This window comes from Aythya fuligula, chromosome Z (assembly GCF_009819795.1).
Source record: "Aythya fuligula isolate bAytFul2 chromosome Z, bAytFul2.pri, whole genome shotgun sequence".
NCBI classification, from domain to species: domain Eukaryota; kingdom Metazoa; phylum Chordata; class Aves; order Anseriformes; family Anatidae; genus Aythya; species Aythya fuligula.
In genome coordinates this window covers 43,460,650-43,482,334 of record NC_045593.1, presented here as the reverse complement: position 1 = coordinate 43,482,334, position 21,685 = coordinate 43,460,650, and the positions used below count along the sequence as shown (strand labels likewise).

Genomic DNA, 21,685 nt, shown 5'->3' with positions numbered 1-21,685 from the left:
TGTCACTGGTGTTAATGGAGAAAAGGTCTCCTGCCTCTCGACACCCCCTTACGAGGAAGTTGTAGACTGTTATGAGGTCTCCCCTCAGCCTCCTCTTCTCCAGGCTGAACAGGCCCAGTGACCTCAGCCGTTCCTCGTACGTCTTCCCCTCCAGGCCTTTCACCATCTTCGTAGCCCTCCTCTGGACACTCTCCAACAGTTTCATGTCCTTTTTATACTGTGGTGCCCAGAACTGCACACAGTACTCGAGGTGAGGCCGCACCAGCGCAATCACCTCCCTTGACCTACTAGCGATGCCGTGCTTGATGCACCCCAGGACACGATTGGCCCTCCTGGCTGCCAGGGCACACTGCTGTCTCATATTCAACTTGCTGTCTACCACGACCCCCAGATCCCTCTCTTCTAGGCTGCTCTCCAGCGTCTCATCGCCCCGTCTGTACATGCAGCCAGGGTTTCCCCGTCCCAGGTGCAGGACCCGGCACTTGTTCTTATTGAACTTCATGCGGTTGGTGATCGCCCAGCTCTCCAACCTGTCCAGATCCCTCTGTAAGGCCTTTACGCCCTCATTTGAGTCCACAACTCCTCCAAGTTTGGTGTCATCAGCAAACTTGCTCAAAATACCCTCTATTCCTACATCCAGATCGTTTATAAAAATATTGAAAAGTACCGGCCCTAAAATGGAGCCTTGAGGGACCCCACTGGTGACCGCCCGCCAGCCTGACACAGCCCCATTTACCATAACCCTTTGGGCCCTGCCCGTTAGCCAATTGCTCACCCATCGTATGATGTTTTTATTTAGCTGTATGGTGGACATTTTGTCCAGTAGGATCCTATGGGAAACCGTGTCAAAAGCCTTGCTGAAGTCCAAAAAAATCACATCAGCTGGTTTCCCTTGGTCCACCATACGGGTGATCTTATCATAAAAGGAAATCAGGTTAGTTAGGCAGGACCTACCCTTCACAAACCCATGCTGGCTGGGACCAATGACTGCTTTGTCCCCCAGGTGCGCCTCAATAAGTTCAAGAACCAACTTCTCCATGATTTTACCAGGCACTGACGTGAGACTGACAGGCCTGTAATTGCTAGGGTCTTCCTTCTGACCCTTCTTGAAAATCGGCACAACATTTGCCAGCTTCCAGTCTACCGGGACCTCTCCAAATTCCCAGGATCGTTGAAAAATAATTGAAAGAGGTTCTGTGATGACGTCCGCCAGCTCTTTCAGCACCCGGGGATGAATCCCATCCGGACCCATGGACTTGTAAGGATCCAGGTGGAGTAGCAAATCCCACACACGTTCAGGGTCAGTTGGGAGTTTGTCATCCCCACCGTCCCAGTCCTCCAGCTCAGGGCACCCTGGGTCCCGAAGCCCATCATCGGCATTGAAGACAGAGGCAAAGAAGGCGTTAAGCGTCTCTGCTTTGCCTATGTCATCATCTGTGAGGAGACCTTCCCTATCAAGGAGCGGCCCTATGTATTCTTTAGTTCTCCTTTTTCCATTTACATATCTAAAAAAACCCTTTTTATTTTCTCTCACAGACACAGCCAGCTTCAACTCTAGGTGTGCTTTGGCCACACGAACTTTCTCCCTACAAACACGAACAGCATCCCTGTATTCTTTCCATGACACCTGGCCCTCCTTCCAGTAGCGAAACACTCTCTGTTTCCGCCTAATCTCCATTAGAACGTTCCTGGTCAGCCACGCCGGCCTCCTGCCCCGCCTGCCTGACTTGCGATATTTAGGAATTGCCTGATCTTGTGCTTCTAGGAGGCATCGCTTAAAGAGTGACCAGCACTGGTGGACATCGAGGCCTTCAAGAGCAGTTTCTCAGGGGACCTTGCTGACTGGTTCCCTGAGCAGCCTGAAGTCCACTTTCCCCATATCTAGGGATGAGGTTTTGGTGGCACTTTTCCTTCTGTCACCATAAATTTTGAACTCAACCACTTCATGGTCGCTATGACCGAGGCGGCCACCAATCACCACATCTCCCACCAGACCCTCTCTGTTTTCTAGCAACAGGTCTAGGAGGGCACCTTTCCTAGTTGGCTCCGTTAGCACCTGCACCAAGAAGTTATCATCTAGGTGCTTCATGAACCTCCTGGACTTACTTGTGTCAGCCGTGTGGCACTCCCAGTTAACGTCCGGCAAGTTGAAGTCCCCCATAAGGACAAGGGGAGTTAATCTCGAGGCCTCTCTTAGTTCTGTAAAGAATAATTTATCGGCGCTATCGTCCTGGCCAGGCGGTCTGTAATAGACTCCCACAACGACATCCCCTTTATTCGTTCGTCCCTTGATCCTTACCCAGAGGCTCTCAACTTTGCCATCGCCAACCTGAAGTTCCACACAGTCCAGCCCCTGCTTCATATACAACGCCACCCCACCACCTCGCCTACCCTGCCTGTCCCTCCTGAAGAGCCTGTAACCATCTATCGCAACACCCCAGTCACAGGACTCATCCCACCAGGTTTCGCTTATGCCGATGATGCCGTAGTTGCGGGACTGGGCCAGGACTTCTAGCTCATCTATTTTATTCCTCATACTGCGTGCATTTGTGTAAAAGCATTTCAAGTGCGTCTCCTTACACTCAGCACCTTGTGGAACTGACCGAAGGACCTCACTGGCACACAGCCCCTCTGATTCTAGCGTACCATCCCTTAGGTCTTCACCGGCGTGCCTGGTTTTAGCCCCTTCCCCCTTCGACTCTAGTTTAAAGCCCTATCTATCAGCCCTGCCAACTCCTGACCAAAGATCCTTACCCCTCTCCGAGAGAGGCGCATCCCATCCGGTGCCATCAGGCCCGGTGTAGCATAGACCTTCCCATGATCAAAGAAACCGAAATTCTGCCGGTCACACCAGTCTCAAAGCCACGAGTTTATGTGAACAGCACGTCTTTCAGCTTCGATCCCCCCTATCGGAAGGACAGAGGCAAACACCACCTGCGCCCCTGATCCTCTAAGTAGTCGCCCCAAATCCCTAAAGTCTCTTTTGATCACCTTCGGGCTTCTTGTTGCTACTTCATCGCTACCAGCCTGAAAGACCAGTAGCGGGTAGTAGTCAGTGGGCCGTACCAGGCGCTTGACTTTCTTGGCAAAGTCTCTCACCCGAGCCCCAGGGAGGCAACAGACTTCTCTGCGGGTTGGGTCCGGTCGGCATATCGGTCCCTCTGTCCCTTTCAGGAGGGAGCCCCCCATAACAATAGCCCTTCTTTCTTTTTTGAAGGATGATGTGGCAATGCGACGTGTAGGTCACATTGTCTTAGGCACCCCCTCCAACTGGGATGGGTTTTTGTCTACTTTGTCTACTTAAATTAATAATAATTTATTAGGTAATAATAAACTCACCAGATTCTTTGCTCAAAGAATTTGAGCCAGAACTTTTATTATGGAACTAAAAGTTAAAAAATAAAAAAATAAAAAAGATATTTCCTAATTTAAAGGCAAATATCACCAGATGTTCTGGTTCATACTCAAGAGTTACTTGATTATTGTAGTAAATGCTGTCTGTTAAAAGTACTTTCACATTAGAAATCTCACAAAGGAACCATCTTAAAAATATCAGTGTTGAAGCTGATGTGAATCCCTGGTTTGTAGTTAGCCAGCACAGTAAGAACAGGGCATACAAAGAAATATGGTTTCAACAAAATTAGTAAGTATTCCTAGGGATTCTTTGTTGCCATGAGCTACAGGTAGATAAAGACAAAGCATAAGATTCTGTTGATCACTGAAATGCCTAGAAATAAATGAGGCTTGTAGTACTTTTGCTTTTTAGAAATCTTTGTTCTTTGGAAGTATACAGTTTGGAAGAAAATTCATTCTGAAAAGGAAAATAAAGTACAGATAGCCTATAATATAATTACAGCTTATGCTGTCAGTAAGGAATACCAATACCTCACTGGATAAGGGGAAAATTATGTTTCTTTTTTCTCTTCCAAGGACTCAACAGGGACGACTACGTTTCTAGGATTTACAGCTGCAGGATTTGTAGTTTTTCAGGGGAATAAACGAATTCATTTGTTAAAATGGTAAGCATGTAAAGTTAAACTAGATTAACATGCAAGAGTCTTTTCTCCTATGGCATTTCTTCTTTACAGTATCTTCACCAGTATTTGGTTTCTTTAAGGTGAAGCATGTGAATTTTCCTTCTTTTGCCCCATTGTGTTTTTGTTTTAGAGCACCTTAGATAACAAGTATAATAATAATAAATTGATTTTGTTCTTCCTACAATGAAAATTATTCCACAGGGTGCATTAGTCAACATAATGTACAAATGCTAAAATGAAAAAGATGATTTTTCAACTCTGCTTTAAATCATTAGTGAAGTTTATTGACAGCTATGTCTAGAGAAGTTTCCAAGAGTCTACCTGCATTTTTATTTGACTCTTGGAAATATTACCATTTCCTCATTCAGCTAGCTTCCTCCAGCTCAAAAACAATGTATTTTATAAGCAGAGGATGTGGTGATAACACCTGTTGAATTTTTATTTTTCAGCCTATTTTTAAAGGAGTGGATACTTAGGTAATTCCTCTTTGTCTATCTGTCTCTTCCTCTTCCTTTTTCTCTTATTCTCTCTTTCTTTCTTTTACCTTCTCTTTCTTTCTTCTCTTTCCCTATTTCTCCTTTTTCCTTTAAAACATTTGACCTAGTTGACCAGCCTCAGCCATGCATAAGGAAGAGGTAAAATAGAGCTCCCACAGGTAGTGCGACAGGAGATGTCCATGCCATCAGCAGTGTGCAGATTGTACACAGGCATGCTCAGACATCAGTAAATCTTGCTTCAGTCCTGCTGCTAAATGGGCCTCAACAGCAGCTATAAACAAGTCCTCCTTGCCCTTCTTGTGGGAAGGAGGTGAGCAGGAAGTGAAGAAATGGTGAGGCAGTTATTATGTAGTCACGGACTCTTTTCTGCCCATAGAAACCTTCCTAAGAGGTGACTAACCTGAAATTAGGTACAAAGGTATAAAGTCAGTGTAGTCCTGCCTATACTGCTTGCTTCCCTGTGGAGCTCTGGGGATGTTTGTCAAGTATCATGTATTTGGGATCCTGTATTCATATTGTAGTTTCCCAAGGGGTAATATCAGGTTGCCCTCGTAACAGTGCTTAGGTGGTCTGTGCTTTTGGTGTAACATCCACACAACTCTAATGTCATGGTGGAGGAAGGACAGGATATCTCTTGCCAAGCAAGTGTCCACTACAGGAGCTGAGTTTCACAGTACTTTGTTTTTTTGATGTTTCCACTCAAGGATAATGTGACCTTTTGGGGATCTGTATGTATTCATGTAGACTGCTGGCACATAAACAAGACACAAAATGAAATAGTGATACATGAAAAGTCATTACATTGTCTCAGTGTTAACGCTAGCTACTGAAAGGTCAATCTGAGATTTATCTGGGTTCAGTGTAGTGCTCCTTTCATTTCTAGATCTGAGTAGCTTTCAATGATATTAGATGAAATTTGCACCACTCAATAAAAATCCAAATTTATATTTGAGATTTCCTTGTCTTCAGGTTTTACTGATCCTGCTCCACAGAATCTCAAAAGATTTTGAGGACCAGTGAGTTAGATATTCATTAAGAAAGGCATTAATTATGATTGACACGCTGAAAGGTGTTTTCATTAACCAGCACAATAAAAAAAAAAAAGCAGCAAAACTTTCTATACATTTTAGTTTGGGTTGCATAAAAAAAAAAAAAAGGTTATGTAAATTATCATCAGTATAATGTATTGATAATGTATTGTTTTTGTGCATTGGCTCAACCAAACAAAGAGGTTTTGGATTCTTGATTTACTTTAAAGATTTTTTGTCTTATTGTTGTTTCTAAGACTTCTTTTATTTTCTGAATATTTTTTTTTGATTTAGAATTCCAGTGATCTCTGTAGAAAGTTCTTGCATCTTTGTAACCTGTCTCCCAAACCCATTTTTGAATAATATAATAATATTTTGAATAATATAACTTCACTCCAAGCAACTTTCTTCACACTTCATTATATACCAGAACAAAAACTTATCTCAAATTGGTTTATCAAGAAAAGCAATCAGCCAATCAGTATTTTTTCCCCCCCTTACTTTAAAAAGTTCTTCTTTTTTCATCTTTCTGTCCTTCTACTGGAATTAGACATTTTTGTTGCTAATGTTAAATGTTAGAAATTTTAGGGAATATCATCCTCCTTACCTCAAGAATCTTTCCCATTTCAATGATCTGTCATCCAGAGTCTTCAGAGAAATTTATGAGAAACTATGGTGTCTCTATTTCAGCTGTGGTAATGACAAAATTTCTATTACAGTTTAAGCACTGTATTTAAGATACTGTATTGTCTTAATATGGTGTAGCATTATTCCATATGTAGATTTTACTATGAAGCTGGGTTAAATTCTGGCATAGGTGTGAAACTCACAAGACCTAGTAATAAGTGTTGTGAAACCTTTTCCTTTTCTTCCTGTTGTGTTCTGGCTGTAAGAGTCAGTTTCCAAGATGTGCAATATGAAACCACACAGAAATAAGGATATAGATGACATTGGTGATAAAATGTTCCTGCATCCAACGCATTGTATGCATTTTATGCAGCATATGCATGCTAAGAGTATTACCTTTATCTCAGTTTTAATCAGTTAACATGTTCCAAAATTTTAAGAATACAGTATACAAAAGTATACAGAAAGTATAATAAAGTGTAAGCATAGACTTCTATGTACTTTTAACTTCCTCTTCTTTTTCCAGCTGCGAAAATGATTTTTTAAATTAATAATTAATTTATTTATTTTTGAAAAGGGATGTGAAACAAATGCTCTGGGCTTATTTTCTCTGCTGTAAAGGAAATTAGAATATTACATGTTTTTATGTTAAAGGTTGTAAGACTTTTATTGATGCTCTTTGTCATTTGAGAGCCTGCTTGATGTTTGTGAATCAGTGAAATCTGCATGCAAGTTACTTTTCTTAACTGAAGTTCTGTCTCTTGTTCCTATACTTAAATTATTTTTCTCTTTTTAGGTGTGATGTCTATAAACTGAAGTTTGAAGGGAAGACTTTTTATGTGTTTGGAGCTCAGAAAGAGGTCAGGTTTAATATTTTTACAGAAATTCTGTACTTGATTTAGTCAGTTTAAATATAACACCATTTTAAAACCAAATATAAAATTCTAAATGGGTGATAGCTACACTTCATATTGTAATTAAAATACGGAGTGCAAGGGAATGTCAATATTGCCTATGTCAAAAAAATGTCGAATTTGCAAGGTGTTGAGATGTTTCTCACTTAACCTGCATGCAGTGAGGTGTTGATTGTTCATGATTTTGATATCTATGTTGTCAGATTTTAATGAATTTAAAAAAAAGCTGTACCTACCCACTCTACACTAGGTATGAGCAGCATCTCTGTATGAATTAAAACTTTGTTAGGCATTGATTTCTGGATAAGAGTGTGATATTTTTGTTTTATTATGATCACTTCCTCAAATCTTGCTCACCTAAATTGTCTGCAGTTGGTCCTAGTCAGTTAGGAGTACTGTCTTTGGACTGTTATCATTAGAATTCTAGAGATTTTGCCTACAAAATGCTAGCAGTACATCCCCTAGGGCAGAGTGAAATAACCCAAGATTATGGTTTTGGATTGCAATCTAGGTGAGGAATTGAAAATGGAGGAAGGAAATAGTGTCCGAGGTAGCAGGGTCTGTGTGAGTGCAAGCAAGATTTGATCGTAGGACATAGTGATTGGGGAAAATGGATGGTAAGCAATGCAGCAACAAGAAATATTGAAAATAGAGACCTTTGCTCCTTTGGTTTTGGCTAGAAGGCACTTGGTACAGATTTATCCTAGAAGCCACTTGTATGCTGCTCTTCTCTACCCCCCTGAAAGAATCCCATTATATTTATGAAACTGTTGCCCAAGCAGTTTGATTATCAGCTATATAGGGTTTTTATTTCTGTGGGTGAACTATAGATGGAAGGTACACAGGGAAAACTTGACCTTCAGTGTATCTGGCTATTAATGATTACCAGCAGCTATGGCTACTTTGATCTTTCAGAATTCAATACTTCTGTTACTTTTATTTGCCTTCTTTTCCCCACACTTAGAAAAAGGCTGTGCTGACATTCCATACCTCAACACCAGCAGCCTGCAAGCATCTTTGGAAGTGTGGAGTGGAGAACCAGGCTTTTTACAAGTATGTAATCCCAAAGTCATTATGTATACTAGAAGTAAAGGAATGTGCATATTGATAGAAGATTGTTCAATATGAAATGTTCCATTTCATTTGCAGAATTCAAAATGTGAACAGAAAATATGCAAGTTAATAGGCAATATTATTTCATTTCAAGAATAAAATGTTTAATAACAGAAAGATGCAGAGGGGTTACGGGAGTGAATAAGCAATTTTTTTCCCACTGTTTCTGTGACTCTGTAGTGTAATGTTGGATGGACGTGGTACTGCACTTTGGGAACGTACTTGTTACTATTAGCCCTGCTGCTGTATGCTTTGAGAAAGGAGGAAGGAATCTGATATATTTAATTCACTGAGCTCTTTTGCCAGGTGGTGGTATTCTGCCACTGAAATCCAAAGCTTAGTAAGAGTTGATAAAATAAAAATTAACTGCAGTGAGTTTTAAAAATATAAAGATGTCAGCTGTGATTATTTTTAAATATATAAAAAATTGCTTGTAAATTAATGAGATTGTATTCTGTCAAAAAGATCCTGGCTATAATTCCTCATTAAAAAGCCTTTATGCCTTCTTTCAGCTGTCAGCTGACCTTGTTAGATATTTCTCCTTGTTTATTAACAATTCCCATTGGGCATGTAACTTTTCTTGCTACTCAGTCTGTCCCCACACCATCTTGCATATTTCATAAAAAAAAAAAATAAAAATGTTTCTCTGTAGGTGCATAGCAACACAAGGGGGTTGGTGTAAAAGTAAATTATAACTGAGAAGGATGAATGTGTCTTCTAACATGGATGTTAGTGACATGCTTTATTTTGAAGAAGATTCCTTCTTTCATTTTAATGGATACATTACCGTATCGTTATAACCTATTCAATTAATATGTTCAGTGAAAAAAAAAACAGGAAATATGAGGTGCTACAATACAGCTGCTAATTCTTCTCCATGTTAGCATCTACTATGTTTGAGACTGCATTAATAACAAAAAAATATCAGAGAATGTTTTGCCTTGAAGGTACATGTAAGTAGGAAAGTAATGTATGTTGTTTGGTAAATTTTATTTTATATTACTACAACTGAGTGTGGGGAATAAAAAGCAATTCACACTTAGAAGAAAGGAATTTGTTCTCAAAGTAAATGTTTGAGGGGGACTCATAGGAATACCATCTCTCTGCTCTTACTGTTGAATGGTTGTAGTATGAACTGTTTGTGTTTTGGTCACAAATATATGATTGTATTGGGTTTGACCTTTACTGGCTTCCAGATGCGCACCCAGCCTGTCTCTCACTCTGTATACACAGGAGGGCAGGAAAAAATAAGACGAAAAAGTTCATGGATTGGGATAAAGACAGAGAGATTACTTACCGATTACTGTCATGAGCAAAACAGACAATGTTGGAAAAATTAAATTAATTTATTGCCATTAAAAACAGAGTAGGGTGGTAAGACACAAAGAGAAATCTAGAATCACCTACTACACCCCCTTTCCAGGCTCAACTTCACTCCTTCTTTCCTGACTCTTCTACCTCTTTTCCGTGCTGAGCCGTGCAGTGGGAATAGGGAATGGGGATTATGGTCATGTACACAGTTCCTCACTGCTCCTCCTTGTCACATATTTCCCCTGCTGCAGTGTGGGGTCCCTCCCATCCTCTACCCACAGCTCCAATATGGGTGACTCCCCACAGGCTGCAGTTCATCAATAATTGTTCCAGCATGGATCCTCTGTGTGGGGTGCAATCCTTCAGGAATAGACTTCTCTAGTGTGGGCCTGCTATGGTTTGTGGCTCCTTCCAAAAAACCTGTTCCTTTTTGGACTCCTCTCCACAGACTGCTCTCCACGGGAGAGCACCAAGCTCCTGGCAGGAACATGCTTATGCATGAACTCTCCATGGCCTGCAGCCTCCTTCACCGTGAAGGATCATCTACCCCAGCAGGAGGGATCCTCCCTGTGTGGCAGTCTGGATGTCTGCTCCACCACCGTTCTCTCCATGAGCTGTGCGGGAATCTGCTCCAGCACCTGGAGCATCTCCTCCCTGTCCTTCTTCACTGACCTTGGTGACTAAGGGATTGTTTCTCTTGCATTTTTTTCCTCACAACTGGTGTACAGTGTTTTATCACCCTTTCTTAAATACAGTAGCACAGAAGAAGGAGTGGGTCTCTTTTGGAGCCAGCTGGGAGTGAGTCTCTCCAGCGTGGTGGCAGCCCCTGGACTGTTCTCACAGTGGCCATCACCTGCAGTATCTTGGGATATCAAAACCTTGACATACAAACCCAGCAGAATGTCTCATTCTTCTGCTTCCCAAATGTCTCCAGGGCACTATTATGGAATTATTTCTTCAGTATGGTTACTTAAGATTCTGCTTGCCTGTTTGATTTTTGGTGGGTCTTAGAAGAGGACTAATTCAGTAAAGACTAGTGTTGATATTCAGCGGGCAGGCTGATTGACTGGGAAACGATTAACAATTTATAGTTAATGCATAGTGCAGAAAAATAATGCCAACCATCCAAGCATGGAACAGAAACCAAAGAAAAATTGAAGATGGACTTAAGATAGTAGTTTTCAAATGGAAAAAGTGTTTATACAGTTTATACAGAGAAACTGAACTGTATATTGTGATTGTTAGTTACTTAACATTAGATATTTTAGTGTCTATATTACAGCCCCATTATCTCTTTATGTTCTCTATAACACCAACAACATATTCTGATTAGAACAAATATCTCCAAGTCCTGCAAGTAATTCATGATAATAACATTCTGCCTTAATTAGATTTGGGCCTCTCCTCTACTTAGAACAGCTTGAGACTTGAAATTTAAGATAAGATCATGATCTCTTGGTGAAAAATGTGTCTTTATTCATTTGGAAGATGGAGCTTTAATCCTGATTCAATCCAGGCTTCAAGTTAACTGTTTTGATTATTTTCAACTAGTTATAAATCACAGAATATTTTCTACTAGGGTCTGAGATTGAGAGAGTACATATAAAATCAGTTTGCCATTTTGAAGTGACAGTGTGCCATGGAAATCACAAGCCTCTTCCATGACCTGTGTAGGTCAAACTCTGTTGTGGTAAAAAGTTGCTGTATACTCTGTAGTTAGGGAGAAGTAGTATGGCACAATGTGGGCTACTGAGAAACTGACTGCATAGGGTTACCAGAAATGCAAGTGCTGTTGAAAACAAATATTACTGCTTCTGTATTCTTCATGTGTTTTACTAGTGGGAAAGTGGGAATAGCCATTTTGTCACCCCTCTAGGCTAAACATGTCCTCAGGGCTGTTGGCTTACTAGTCTTTCCTTTATCCTAAGAATGAAAGTCCCTGGAGATGTTGCAAGTATCTGCATTTCATTGTCATGCTTTCCTATCAAGGTGATCACTTGTTCTCTGTTCATTGTGCACTGTCTGAATTGTTTTAGGTGTCAGATTATATTCAAATTTGTAGGTAGGTCTAAAAAAAGTTGGAAAGCCAAATTATCAAGTATTACTTTGTGATTAACACAGCTTGTAAGTGTCTTTGTTCATTTTTTCATATCCTGTTTCTTCTGTGCTGAAAATGTGACAGCTGTTTTTCTTTTTCATCAAGGTATGCAAAATCCAGTCAGATCAAGACCATGTCCAGCAGCAAAATATTTTTTAAAGGCAGTAGATTTCGTTATAGGTGAGTACTTCCTGGTAAACCATTTCAAAAAGTAAGAGAAAATTTCAGTTAATACTTGTGGAAAATCGAAGGCTTTTTCTTCCTGAGGACCTGTTCAAACCTGGTCCAGGTCAAGATTCAAAATAATTTTTCTTGTCTCTTTAATGTCTTTTTATAAAATAAAGTTAATGCAGACTTCTGTCAAAGAGCAGTTCCACCATAACAGGGTTCCTCTTTTGGTATAGTTTCTATAAAGTAAGTATGCTTGGTTTATGTAGAGATTGACTTTCCCTGTCACTAGGCAACTCTGGGAAAGGGTTGTAGTAGTGGGATGGTCTTAGTAACACCTTCCATTCCACTGTAATAGGCTGCTTTTTCTTCAGTAGCTTTGAAGTTAATTGGTCAGCAGAATTTTAACTCTGTGACATTATGTATCAACTATACAGGATTTTTTTTTGTGCCTCCCCCCAGCCTCTCTCTTTTTTTTTTTTTTATTTTAATAACTTAATTGCTGATGTATGTATAGTGCTTGGCATGTAACGATCTCATCTTACTATTTGTTTGCTTGAATATATGATTTATGTCTTAATGCAGTGGAAAAGTAGCCAAAGAGGTTGTTGAAGCAAGCTCTAAAATTCAGAGGGAACCTCCTGAAGTTCACAGGTATGTCATTATATTCAATATTAAAATTTAAGGACAAAAGAGGATTATTGTGCTCTACAGAGAAATTCTCTTTCCTCTTTGAGATGTGACAACTGTCATCCTGAACCTCCACACTGAGGCATGGGAGCCTTGGGAAATGTATTTTGCCAGTGTTACAAAATTTTGACAACAGTGTATTGTCTCATAGGGAAGAGAAGTTAATTCCTGATGCTTCAAACCTAGTTTTAATCAATCAGTCAGATAAGTATCTTATATTATGACATAGGATGTTGTCACATGATTGTGACAGAGGAGTGAATTTTCATTTCCTTCTTAGTTCTTGCCCAGTTTTGAAGGATTCTATTTTGTTTATGAAGATGGGTATAATTAGATGTATACTTGATAGCTTTTCCATAACCCAATCAGATGAAAATGCAAGAATTTAAGAAAAAAAAAAAAAAAGAAAAAAGATTTGACTAGTCAAAAATAATCACACAGAATCACAGAACAGTTTGGGTTTGAAAGGATCTTAAAGATCATGTAATTCCAACCCCTCTGCCATGGACAGGGACACCTGCCACTAGACCAGGTTGCTTAAAGCCTGGCCTTGAAAATTAGCAATTAGACTTTAAGCAAATTAATACTTTCTAGATTTTATCACTCATGCTGAAATTGAAAATTGGTTAAAGCCTAATTAAAGCTAGCAGAGTCATTCAGAAGAGGAGAAAAAGGCCAGCAAGAAAATCAGAATCATAGAATCATGTACCTTGGAAAAAACCTTGGAAAAGGTCATGAAGTCCAACCATCAGCCTGACCTAGTTGCTCCCATCACATGTCCCCTAGTGCCACATTTCCTAAATACCTCTATGGATTTCTTAAATACCTCCACCACTTCCCTAGGCAGCCCCTTTCAATGTTTGACCACACCCTTTGTGAAGAAATTCTTCCTGATGTCCAATATAAATCTCCACTGGTGCAACTTGAGACCTTTTCCTTGTGTCCTATTGTTTGTCACCTGAGAAAAGAGACTGTAAAGCTATATAAATCTTCTTAATAGTTACTTAATTTTCTGAATATTCTGCAGCTATATCCCTAGTGTTATTGTTGGTTTTTGTTTTTGGTTTGGTTTGGTTTTGGTCAAGGAGTAGGGATACTTTTTATTTTTAATTGGGTATGGTTATTCCACCTCCATTTGAGAGAAAAGTCTTTATTAAAGTGTAGGAATATATTTGCAGAAAATATAAATACTTTGTCCAGCCCTACTATGGAATTAATAGTAAATACATGCAAGGATAGTTTTGTACATGTTTTTGAAAATTACATTTAAAAATGGTGAAAGCAATGGTCTTAGGAAGTGTTAACTGGGAACATAGAAGGCAGAATATAGGTCCATCACTGAGACAGGGTAGAATGCTTGGACGTGCAAACACATTATAAATTAAATTAGTTACACAGAAAAGAAGTATCTTATCAATTACTTTTGATAACGATTCTCTTTTTTATAGGATAAAAAGGGATTTTTAAGGAAAAATATTTTTAACATATATTTAAATTTGCTCTCAATATTTGAAGGGCATGTTATTTAAACTCCCACTGCCTATAATGAAACATATATGTGGAGTAAGTTTATAGAACAATGACACACAGATTTAACACTCATAAATAGGAAAACTTATTTTTTATGATTAACCTTCTTAAAAATGCTTGCATTTACAATATTATGGTAACTCCAAATTCAGATTTTTTAAATTGACCAAGAAAAAGTCTACTGATGTCAAGTGTTTTTATAATGCAGATTTTGAAATGGGAGGCAGTGGGATATAGCCTGTCCTAATAGATATGCAAAAGGCATAGCAGTAAGCAAAAGATATAGCAGAGCTTCAGCTCAAATGTATGTATTATATAATCAGGCTTTAGAAACAAGTTAGACTCTGAAAGAGGATCTGGAGCCTGGAAACAGTAGCTTTTTCGGTTGCAAAACATTTAGAGGAAATAGTATGGTTGATGATATAAATTAAAATATATTTAGTCTCACAATTCCTCCCCAAAAAGTCAGATCAGTTGTACCATGGCTGTGTTGAGAGAGAAATAGCTCTTAGGTGGTTCCTGCACAATGTTGTTGTGTTCACATACTACACCTAAATAACTATAGACTGAAAACCTGCTGGAGTGTGTACTCATACAACATTAATGCAGTGGGAAATTATTCTGAAAAAATATATACTGAGTGATTTAATTTATTTTGCTTCCAAAGCATGCTTGAAGGAGGGATCCCTGTAAATGAGTAGGAGTCTTATGGTGTTAGCAGGCACAACTCCCATTTTGGGAATTGCTTGATAGAGGCTGCACAGTAAGCCTGTAGTAATTACAGCCATGTCAGTGAAAGACTTCTCTGGATAGTGAGAATTTAAACTAAATAATTGTTAGTGACTGCTCACATAATGCAAATGAGGACATATATTGCTTTGGATATATGTCAATGAGCAATCATGGCAATTGAGCAAGAAAGCTTTTTTATCTTCAGAGTATTTACTGACATGTAAAGTGACTTAGAGCTGGACAGCTATGTCCTGAGTTTACGTAAACCCTCAGCAACACTCAGTCCCTTCTTTTGACTTGCAGAAGGTGTTTTACTCAGTGTGTGTATCAGTGTGTGTGTGATTTTAAGTTGTCTGTGCAAACCTGGAATGTATTCTGTGGAACTTCAGTGCTGTTTCTGGGTCTGCTGCCTTTTTTTTTTTTTTTTTTTTTTTTTTTTTTTTCCCACTGTCGATTTTAGGACAGAGCCTAATTTGGGGAAAACTGAAGATAGATGAAGAGAACACAACATAAGCAGTATTCCTACACAATAGTGAAGGCAAAGCTATATACCATTTGAAGTCAAGGAGAATCCTCTTTCCTTTTTTTTTTTTTTTTTTTTTTTTTCAGAAATAAGTATTTTTAAATGTAATGGTTCAGATTTATTGCAGTGTTCTTGTTCCAGGCCTGTGTCCTAGATAGCCCTAGATAGATAATTTATTCTTAACAGCCATTTTACTTTCTCAGTAATATGATTTTAGGCTAGTTAGCCGTGTGACTGAAGCAATTCAACAACATTCCTTACACTTTCCTGAGAAAGTTCAACACCTCCTACCAGGAAAGCCTGTTAGAGGCAAGTAAGACAAGAAAGAAAACGAGCCTGAGCACCTGGAGGCATGCTGTAGAGACAAAGTCTGGGGCATGTGAAAATGAAAGCTCTGTTTATCTGTTAACTACAGGGATAGAGTTCCAGCTTTACTCTTTAGTCTGCAGTGCTCAAGCTGTAACAAATCCTTCAACCAGTCCCAGAGGCAATGGAATAACATCAGCAAAATGATTTATATCCTCCCTCCCTTCCCTCTCCTTGAGGCCAAGTACTCATGTCTGCTGTGTGGTGTGGAGAGGAGCAACATACTGCAATACCACATGAGATGAGAAGGAGCCAGGCTTCATAAAAGGAGGTCGATCAGCACAAAGCCTTCTCTTATGTTCAGATATTGAAAAGTTTTTTATTGGCCAAGGGTGCAACATAACATTGCTGAAAGCAGGATGCAGAGCTCAGGGTCTATCATAATTTATGTAAAATGATTCCGAGGTGAGATGTGTTTATATGAAACTAGTTGTTTCCATGTGAATAAATTGATCCTGTTTTCCCTGTTCTTTTAGAACCAGCATTACCCAGAGTCGCAGCTCTCCCTCTCTGAACAAGCAACTCATAATTAATATGGAACCTCTGCAGCCTCTCCTTCCCTCTCCATGTGAGGAGGAAGAGGTTCCTTTAGATGAAGGTGAGTCACTTACCTGATTCCTGGCAAATGCTAACATTATGTATTAGAAAATACATGGGAAAAATATAAAGGTGTGTTGCTGACTCAGGGATATGGAAAAAAAAAAATAATTTCCGCTAGGAGTACGTAACTGAGGCTCTGTACATCACACTGAGAAATGATCTCCAGCTCAAAGAACTGTGCACAAGCCTCATGCAAAGTACATTGTGAGGAAAATTCATGCTATTCAGTTTCTGTTTCTAAAATCCTTTTTGTGATTGTGAAGTGAAAGGAACTTAACAGAAAATAAATAATCTCAATATAGGACCGTTTTACTAACCAATAACTGCAGATTATTGCTAGATATAGTGTTCATTTTGGTTCCCTTTTATATTTATTAATTTCTGTTCTAATGCTTGGAAAAAAAAATCTACTATTTTAATTCTATGGATAAAAAGGGATGTTATCAGATGATCAGTTCAAATGCATTTTGTATAACAGTGATTTCCAAGTGTTAATTCCATGATATTTTAAAAATCACGTTGAATGTTGAATCTATCTTTCCGAAATGCACTCATTACAAATAATGGTATGAACATCTTAGCCAGTTTAAGTGAGGATAATTGCACTGTCCATAACAAAAAAAGGAAGACAACTAACTAAACAAAATCTACCAGTGGTTCTTACTTGAGATATAATAATTGAATCATTTCAGACCTTGGGAAATACAATATTTACTGCTGGTTTATTATGGTCAGTTCTTGGGAAACAGAACAGCTGAGTGTTTTGCAAGTGAATTTATTTCCATGGGCGTATGTTCTGAGTTTCATTTCATAGTGGTCATATGTGACACCCTGTTCTGTTCATTCTTTGGAGTTTCATCACCAAAATGCTGTAAGAATAGGAGGAATTAATTGTCTGTGTACTTGGATTATAATTATTATTAGTAAGAGCTGATGACAGGTAGTTAATTTTAACAGTTACTTATTTACCTATGCTCTGACATACCTGTATCTTGTGAGAATTCACTTTCTGGAAGCCAAGTATCAAGCTACTGTGTTCCTGCTAAGCATTTCCCACCACTGAAGAGTAATAACAGCTTGATGCTTGTTCTATACTTACAACCCTAAACAGTGAAATCCATTTCTGGAAACTGCTGACTAATCATTGCTGTATGCTCATCAGGGAGTGCGGCTATGCTTCAAATACATAGATTACATAAATTGGAAAGTCATGTTTCCTTTTAGGTGAGCAGATTGTTCTTCTACAATTCAATACAAATATTTGTTGTTGAATTTTCTGTTGAACATGTTATGTATGTACAGTTAAATACCACCAGCTGCTAAGTAACAGTTCTTAGCTCTTGTATGGTATTACCCTGCAGTGAGCTTGACTATATTGTTCAAACTACAGATTAAGCTGATCTTGCAGCTTGGACACTGATGCTGCAACCTTCTCCAACCTCCCCACGTGCACTCATGCATCCTTCTGCTCTAGTTTCCCATCTTCTCCCTTGCACCAGCACTAATCACCTCAGAGTGAGCTGACACAAGGACTTAAAATATTAATAATAATAAAAAGCCAACCCCTAACTGTACAGAGCCCCAGTTCTTGCTGGCTCAACCTTTAAGAGGCTCATCAGGGAGGACCAGTCAAAGTGCTTTTTCAAGGCAAGGGCAGGAGCAAAAGTTTGTCAGCAGGGGAGGGGAAGGCAGCTGGTCCTGGGACTGACTGAACCACACTGGCAGACTTTATTAGGGTTCTACACGTGTAAAACAGCCTTGGTATCTCTCTAGATGTTGGGGCCTGAGGTTGGGGCAGACAGTCTGGGGGTGCTTTCCGAAGTGCCTGTAAATGCTGCTGAGCACAGTGCAGCCATGCCAGAGGCGGCTGCAGGGTGGGTCTGCTCTCTCTGGGCTGTGTGGGTTGGCTCATGTAGCTTCCAGCACCCATGCACATACTTCTGCAAGGTGTGGCCACATGCGTGTGATGTTCCAGCTGCTGATGGCAGAGACCTTGACAGGGCATTGCACTGTGCTGCATAGGAAGGGCCAGGCAGCTCATTGGCAAGGCTGACAAGAGCACTGTCACCAGAGCATGCCTTGGGCAGACTCAGAGCAGTGTATAGTTTCCTCTTTTAACTGAGCAAAACTTATTTGTTCTTAATTTTATATCAGCTTCACATATTATGAGCAAATTGCATGGCCAAAAATACAATGATTGTGGTGTTACCCTTTTTAATTGCTCTCTTGAATAAGCATCTCTGCTCCTTAAACTGCTGGAGAGATTAATTCTGAGTTGGCTGTGTCTGAAGGTATGAAGCTGAACAAACAGTAAATGCTGGGTAAGAGGGAAGATTTAGTGTCAATTACTCTGATGTTGCTAGGGAACAAGTTACTCAGAAATGATGCCAACAGAGTCTGTAGGGGATTGTGAGCAACCTGCCTTGTTATCCTTAGGATAATACTTTTAGATGGGAGGAAAAAAAACAAAAAACAAAAAACACGATGCAACCAAATATTAAAAAGCAACTATAACCCAGCCATCCTTCCTTATGAAATGTCAACTTTACAAATCTACTCCATCTGTCATGCTGAAGGGAAACTGTTCTCCAAAAATCCCAAATTGTCCAGTGGATTTGCTGACATATAAGAAAGTGTATGCTCACTAAAGAATGGTCATCAACAACTGCTCTCTGTGGGAAGAAGGATACTAGATGTCTGCAACACATTACAGTAGTTTTTTTTTGTTGTTTTTTTTTTTTTTTTTTTTTTTTTTTAGCAGTTAGCACTTACGTAAGAGGTTTTGAAAACAGGCATTTGTTAAACTGGCAGCAAAAATATCTTGAGCTTGTCTGTTGATGTCTCGTTGCTCAAGACGCAATTCTTCATTCTGCCCTTACAGGCTGTACACAGGTGTCCAATTATGAACTTAAACAGATTTGAATTAGTATTCTTACTTAAGCATAATTGTTTCCTTTTTAAAATCACAATTACACAGCTGAATTAGCTAGGAGGCTGGACACCAGACAGTATCTCTTTTATCAAATTAGACAGTAAGTGTGCCAATTGGTGAAAGCTCAGAATATCTGCATTTTAGATGTCAGCTTTATATAGTATTTGGCTTCTGTGTATAACACTTGCACCCAAATGTCAGTGGATTTCAGAACTGGGATTCAGGATCAAGGAGCTGATGCCCCACTGATGGTGCAGTCACTTTCAGATGCCAAGCCCAATGTGTAGTATCCAAATTTGTCTTAGAAAATGGGGTTAAGAAGAGCTACAAGACTGATGATGATGTATTTCATAGAATTATTAAGATTGAGAAAGACCTTCAAGTTCATCTGAACTAACCATCACCCTACTATTCCTTGTTTTTAACTGTTTTGTGACAGCATCAGGAACTAGCCAGAAATTCTTAATTTGTTGATCAGTTAAATTGTTTGATCTTTATGAAAGCCCTGAAGAAACCCTCTAATTTGCAGTAGACCTGCTGCTGGAGTATATTACAGCTAATGCATTTTTAAAATTCTTTGAAGACATGATTTTCTCAGGATTTCTCAGGTTTTACAGGGGGAAAAAAAAAAAAAAAAAAAGAACAGAAAACAATATGCCTCTGGATTAATGTTTTTATAGACTTCTTTCTGGTAATGATGACACATTTTATATCATTTTAATCACATCCTGTCTTTAACTTAGTTCCACCTGGTTCTAACAGATATTTGTTGAGGTATTCTAAGGAGATGAACTATCTCCAGAAATAATGGTAATATTTCCTTTTTTTTTTTTTTTTTTTTTTTTTTTTTTTTCTCCTTGGACATCCTGAACATTTTACTTTTGTTCCTTTGTCCACTGATTTTTTTTGTTCTTCTCTGTGGCCTGATCTGTGGCTTCATGCACTGTCTGATGTCTGTATTTCATTTACAGAAATTGAATGAGACTCCAGACTATTTTTTTTTAATAGCTGTTTTGTGCATTAGCATCACAGCTTCTGACATCTGATTATTTCCCTCTAATGTTGCTCTGTCTTTGTGTGGTTCTAGCACCTGAGCTTCTCAAATCTCTACCACGTTCTTGCAGTATGTGCTTCCCTTCTCCACTTTGATATGTCTGTCTTTGGAAAACTAATGCCTTAGGTTTTGCAAGTCAGTTCTCAGATCTTCGTGGATACTGCTTAAAATTCTTCATGTTTTCCTTGTTATTGACTTTTGATTTCTTTCCTAGGAGCAGGAAAGAGGTATAGTAGTGTACAGATAAAGCATAAAATGACTGACCTGCATAAAGGTTATTGTATGTAACTGAATTTAGTACGTATGAGAGGTCATTTTTACCTTTTTTTACTGTTAAGATGTTCTACCATAAAGATGTTCTTTTAAAGGCACTCTGCTACACAAGTTTCACCTTTATCGAGGAGTGTTTGCAAAATTTCTTTGTCACAGATGGCCAAACTAGGTCCTTTTGAATGAATATTCAAAAATGTTCATTTTTGAAATGAAGGAACTGAAAGAAAAAAATGAAAGAAAATAATGAAAAAATGAGTGAAAGAAGTGGAAGAATGACAAAAATGAAAGAATAAAATGAATGAAAGAAAAAAAAGTGCATTTTTGAGATGTTTATTTTTGAAAGAACCATTAGGTTCTTTCCATGTTCCCTATTCATTAGAATATGTTTCACCACGGTTCAATTAAACACGTTAGATTTCTTTTGGTGTTGCTGTAGTAACTGTGTGGGTGCCTTCTTCCACTGATTTGGTGATGTAGATTAGTTCTTTTCTTGATCACCTGGCAATTATTTTGAATTTGGTGATTATTGTCTTTGGATTTCTCAGCATCAGTTGCAAGCAAGGTTTCACCTGAGTAGTTCACTTCCCCAAATTAAAAACTATATCTTTAATACACATTAAGATATGTTATATTAATAATATCTCTAAGACTCAGAGGTGTGGTTTTGCTATGTGATGAAAACTTCTTCTAAGTCATTTGATATACGTGTATTCAGGTTTCAAACAGGAATTGTTTTCTTGGTGACATTAACTTTTGCCTTTGGAGCAATCAAAGTGGAAGTAGCATGCTTCAGTGATTGGTTGGTCTACCTCAAACTGTAGTTTAGAAAAGAGATAGACGATTGTACGGACTCATTCTAAATTCCTTCTGGTTAAAATTCATGCTCCTTAATTGCTCCTTAAATGCTCCTTAATTTTTTCTTCCCCATAGAGTTCCACACTTTTTAGATGTCCTCATTGAGCTGGATGACATTTTTAATATATGTATTTTTTTTCCGTATGAAGATGTATGTCTATGCATCTGAGTTGTGTATGGAGAGCTCTTACCATTTATTCAGTATCTGTCTGTCAATAAAAGATGTGTGCTTGACAGATATTCATTGCTACATAAAAATTTTCAGTGACTATGTATTTTACTAAACTTACTTTTGTGTATCACAGAAGTATAAAATACAACATTGATGGCAATTACC

At 38.8% G+C, this 21,685-nt stretch overlaps 1 protein-coding gene across 2 annotated transcripts in view; it reads left to right on the top strand.

Moving 5' to 3' along the window:
* FRMD3 (FERM domain containing 3) overlaps positions 1-21,685 on the top strand; it is a 153,118-nt gene that overhangs the window by 112,992 nt on the left and 18,441 nt on the right. For both annotated transcript variants that reach the window (XM_032206751.1, XM_032206752.1), the window contains 6 exons: positions 3,931-4,019; positions 6,986-7,049; positions 8,068-8,156; positions 11,731-11,805; positions 12,379-12,447; positions 16,111-16,232. In XM_032206751.1, coding sequence (XP_032062642.1) covers positions 3,931-4,019; positions 6,986-7,049; positions 8,068-8,156; positions 11,731-11,805; positions 12,379-12,447; positions 16,111-16,232 — 508 coding nt within the window. The remainder of the gene's footprint in view (positions 1-3,930; positions 4,020-6,985; positions 7,050-8,067; positions 8,157-11,730; positions 11,806-12,378; positions 12,448-16,110; positions 16,233-21,685) is intronic.